This window comes from Electrona antarctica, assembly GCF_951216825.1.
Source record: "Electrona antarctica genome assembly, chromosome: 14".
Taxonomy (NCBI): domain Eukaryota; kingdom Metazoa; phylum Chordata; class Actinopteri; order Myctophiformes; family Myctophidae; genus Electrona; species Electrona antarctica.
Window position 1 is genome coordinate 26,029,689 of NC_136795.1, and position 5,169 is coordinate 26,034,857.

At 41.2% G+C, this 5,169-nt stretch overlaps 1 protein-coding gene across 1 annotated transcript; it reads right to left on the reverse strand.

Annotated features, from left to right (window-relative positions):
- Positions 1 to 251: 251 nt before the first annotated feature.
- Positions 252 to 3,485, reverse strand: LOC306937118 (retinol dehydrogenase 8; the record flags this gene model as incomplete). The annotated part of the gene is given in 8 exon segments (XM_079520785.1): positions 252 to 275; positions 1,911 to 2,081; positions 2,213 to 2,233; positions 2,236 to 2,392; positions 2,572 to 2,665; positions 2,862 to 3,041; positions 3,139 to 3,300; positions 3,374 to 3,485. Coding segments are annotated over 8 exon segments (921 nt in total).
- Positions 3,486 to 5,169: the final 1,684 nt, after the last annotated feature.

A 5,169-nucleotide genomic window follows, 5' to 3' on the forward strand; every position in this document is an offset into this window, starting at 1 on the left:
TTTGTCATAGATGCTTGTTAAATGGTGTGAAAGATCATTTTCTCCAGACTGGGTAAATTGCTGATCATAGATAGGGTAAATGCCGATTACCGATCAGAGTGAATATCGGCCGGATATGGCCGATTATCGGAGCATCTCTAGTTTCTCCGTATATTATATATTATATAACACGGATCAGCGAACACAAAAGCTCTATTCACAAGAATCATAGGGAGTACCCTGTAGCCGTACATGCATGACATTGCGCTTTGTTATGGAGGCGGTCTCTTTGCCACCTAGAGGTGGTGACCACAACCTCCTTAAAGGGCCACTTCACCCCTTTTGCAACCAGATCTTATTTTAATGATGTTTGGGAGACAAGAAACACTTTCCTGCGGCTTTTATGTGGGTAATTTGTGTTTTTAGATATTTCAGTATTTCAAAGTGTCCATGGGCTCCATGATGTCATGGACACTGGGCTCACTTATTTCCTGGACTACATGTTGTCTCAGTAAGACAGCCCTCCCCCTATCCACAAGGAGGAGCAGTGGACCAAAGCATTATGGGAATTGTAGTCCAGGAAGGAAGTGAGCCCATTGTCCATGACATCATGGAGCCCATGACCACTTTGAAATATTAAAATATCTAAAAACACATGTTACCCACGTAAGAACCCCAGGAAAGTGGTTATTGTCTCCCAAACATCATTAAAATAAGATCTGGTTGTAAAAGGGGTGAAGTGGCCCTTTAAGAGAGAGACTTTTAGGATTTTTACCACTAAACCTGTTCAATGGATGTTTTTTGTAACCTTTTCTGTAGTGTATATCTAGTTTGCGTCCGAGCATAGACATGGTAACGCCCCACCTGCCTCTGATTAGCCTACCGACACTGCCGCTCGTTGCACCACTCAGTTCACACGGGTGTGATTTATTTTTAAGTGGTGCAACCACTTCCTTAAGTGACACTGTGGGTGGCTGGGTGCGTCTGAGCACGAAAACAGCATGGTTGTTTTTCACCACCTGTACGCAACCTAACACACACACAAACACACGCACATATTAACTGTATATATGGTGATTTCGGGTGTGCCAGTACAGTACAGTAGAGGGACCCCCACACGGTAACTGTCATTTCTCAACAGTTTCGGAGGCAGGGCGGCTCGCCGGAATCGGGACCTTTTTACAGTAGCCTACAATAATGTCTCAATTTACACATACAAATAAATGACACAATAATCAACACAACCACTTTATTTAGAACACACCCAAATCAAATCATATTACGGCGTACATGTTGTTCAATCAATTATTCCATCAAAGCAAAAGGCATAAACAATATTAGTTAGCCTCTTCTACAAAAATAAAACGTTTAAAAAGTTTCAGTTCCCTTGTATCATACCGTACTTATATTAATTCCCACCACAGAGTAACCTCGCATCTGACAATCCAGCATAGCTATATCGAATCAACAACCTCTGTGGTGGTGGGCAGATACTTTAACTGCAACACCCTAGCTGTTTTCAGAGCATCACTCACCCCCAATTTTGTTTTTTTAAACCACAAATGTTAAGAATTTTATTTAGATAGTATGTTATTTAGACAGATGCTAGGTTCATTGTTGGTATCCTAATTTCTTTGAGGCACTTCTGCCCTCAAAATAATTGAAAGAATCCTGTTATCTTACTAATTACTTTTAGTACGATTCCTAATCATATCATGGTAGGTAGGTGACTATATCCACATACAAAACAGAGCCTCTTTAATTTCAGAGCTGATCCCTATAAATACACTAATATCACGTAGAGTTTAATCTACCAGTCAATCAGTGACAATTTCTTGTCCTCTTTCTAAGACTAAACTTATTAGTTGTACAGTCTGCTTAACTTGTCATTTAAATATTTAAGTCTTTCTCCTCTGTAGCATTTGTAGTACCCATAGAGTGGCATTTAACACAGAGTCATGTTTGAAGACCATCTTATAGAAGGTGTCCAGTGGTAAGCGACCGGTGGGGTCTGCATGTTTCAAGGCAGTCATAGGTGTGTACAGTCGATTGGTCTGGTGGCGTAATGGAGGCTCCTTGGAATTAATCACTTTTAGTGTTTGCTGCAAAGTAACAAGAGGACAAATGCGGCACATTATTTCCATACTACTCATTATTCATGTTTGATATTTCCAAGGATGAAACTTGTTCAAACACAAAATGATGAGATGAGAACATGAATGTTTGTTCGTGCCTCTGCCACTTCCTCTGGCGCCCCATTGAGGTGAAGACCTTCCTAGAGTACGGCAGGTAAATCTCACGGAAGACTCTAGCCGTCTCTTCATCGGTTCCCAACAGGTCCATCTTCTGAGCATCCTCGTATACCTTCCTTTCAAACTCTGTCACCACAGGGCCAGGCTCAACTAGAGTCATCCTCAAGAGGGAGGTGTCAAACAAAGACATATAGGAGCTCTGTTCAAATATAATGTTGCATTGCAATTATTTACAATTGATGTGTCAGGCCTGAGTTGACTGGCCTCCATTTTGTGTGGTGGCTGCATTTGGGTGAAATGATTCATGTTAAAACTTGAAGATTTAGAGTAGTCTATTCACTTGATGTTAAACTTCATTGCCTGTACTGCCAGACTTTCACAGAATCCCTCCACAGCAAATTTGGAAGCTGAGTAGACGTCGTTGAACAGAAGTCCTGTATGGATATTTGAGACACCTTGTTAGCACCTGCAAAAGTCTCAATTAATTCATCATTAGTAATTACACTGTAAAGAGTGTTAATTTAACTCCGAGTGTACAATTGGTGCCAAATTGGGCCCACTCTCAGAGTTAAATTAACACTGAGGATTTTACTGTGTAGCTTAATTTTAAAGAAATTCTACCGTGCCAACCTTGTATTCCCATGACACTGCTCATCACCACAATATGGCCACTCTGCTGTCGCTTCATGTCTGGGAGCACCTCTCGCACCAGTCGTGCCAGGCCAAAAAAGTTGGTGTCAAAGACCTCCTGCATAGCTGCTATATTTTGGCACTCCAGAGGTCCAATCATGCCAACACCAGCATTGTTCACTAGGAGAAAATGGAAGATACTCTAAATGAGCTTTACATTTTGTATTATCTTATGTGTTTAAGTACAAATATAACATGTGACAAATCGCAGCCTGACCAAGTACATCCACCCGTCTGCCCGGCAGGCTGTTGACACAATCCCTGATGGAGTCTTCACTGCAAACATCCAACTGCTTTATCTCCAGGGTTCTGTTCAGAGCATCTCCAGCTGCTCTCTCCAAGGCCTCCCGTTTCCCCAGGTCCCGCATGGTGGCCACCACTGTCCCAAGCATACAACACCCAATATATTGTTATACCTTTTTAAATATGAACTGTTCATAGCTGGAAAATACAGCGGTAAAGCAGACCTTGGAACCTTCGCAGCTCATCCCTGGCCAGTTGTACTGCCACAGCCAGACCGATGCCAGATGAGCACCCTGTCACCAGCACCCTCCGAGTCCCCATGCTTATAGCTATAGCTGCTGCACAGGCAGAACAGGGGAAATGATGAAAGGTTCTTGTTCCGACAATACTACCATCTAGTGGATGAAATTAATACTGACCGTTCACCACTGAAACCAAGGAATGACATAAAAGATTGTAGCTCTGCCAGGCTGGATTAATAGGGGCTCTAATCCTATTTGTGGCCTAGGAATGCTTGGCTGGAGGGTTGAATCCTTAAGAACACTCTTATTAAGATCTGTATTGCGCCTATTGTTTATTTGATTTCATTATAGGCAATTATTGCCTAGATGTGAAAGAAAATCTAAAATATCTAAACATTATTATCGTATGTGGATGAGATAGCCTATGTAAAAAGTGCACATCGAGTGAACCTTTAATGAAATTATTGCACAATTTAGAAATTACAGCCTAATTTGAGAAAAAGCATGTCTACCACTGTCTTTTTTTTGTGGTAGAATGACTGAATTTCAGATGACAGCTTCATAATAGATCTTGTTTAGCAATTACTATACTATATAGGCTACCCCTGATTTGTAAATCTTGCAAGTCCCTGAATGAAGTGAAGAGAAAATCGGCTTATAAAATGCGCTACGGTCCGGTGTGGTGTTGAATCTTCTACCAACCTGTAGTAGCCAGCAAACGGTGCAACTGATCGATGTGTGTCTCGTAGGCAAGTCACCGTCACACCACAACATGGTGCTACTGTCACTGTGCTACATAAGCAGTTTAAAAGGTCACATGTTGTCACTTCAGTGCAGGATATGGGAGTTGTAGTTCTTCACCTGGTCGTACGACGGTGTCGCGCTGCGAATAGCACCGTCCTACATATTAGTTACAGGCCTATCTTTATGGAAGGCCCCATGGTGTCAGGCTGTCATGATGTGACTCATGTTGATCTGACATTGCAGTATTTCAGCATATAGTAACTTTCTTCAAAACAACAAAAGGACACATGAAGTGGGAGCCCTGTTACATATAGGCCTGCCTCTACATATAGTGTACATAAGTGTTTTAATTATTCTTTTCAAAATATTTTTATTTTGGTTTTATAACGGTATGGGTGTCAAGTCACAGGTTCACAGAAAAAATAATAAAACATCAGGTTTTAGTATCAGTGACTGAGGTAAACAAACGTACCAAATGTGTGTTAAATGCTCTTTCTTTCTTTCTTTCTTTCTTTCTTTCTTTCTTTCTTTCTTTCTTTCTAAGACAATGCAGTGGTGCGGTCAGATAATTAACAATTAAAGTCACACAGAACCACATTTTTCCACTGAGGAAAAAGTGTTTCAAAGTGTCCAAAAATAAGAATACAATACACACTCTACAATTATAATCTGTGGAAACCCTTGATTCACAGCCTGGGGGCCCACAATCTCCATCAGAAAGTATAGGAGCCCTTGCGTGCAAGTTGTGACACTAGTTGTGAAACTGCATTTCTTTGAATCATGTCATGCCCTTTACATCTCAACCATGCAAGGTCTAATCTAGGCCTATCTTTATGGAAGGCCCCATGGTGTCAGGCTGTCATGATGTGACTCATGTTGATCTGACATTGCAGTATTTCAGCATATAGTAACTTTCTTCAAAACAACAAAATGTCCCACTTCATGTGTCCCACACATGAAGTGGGACCCCTGTTACATATAGGCCTGCCTCTACATATATTAAAGTGTTTTAATTGCAT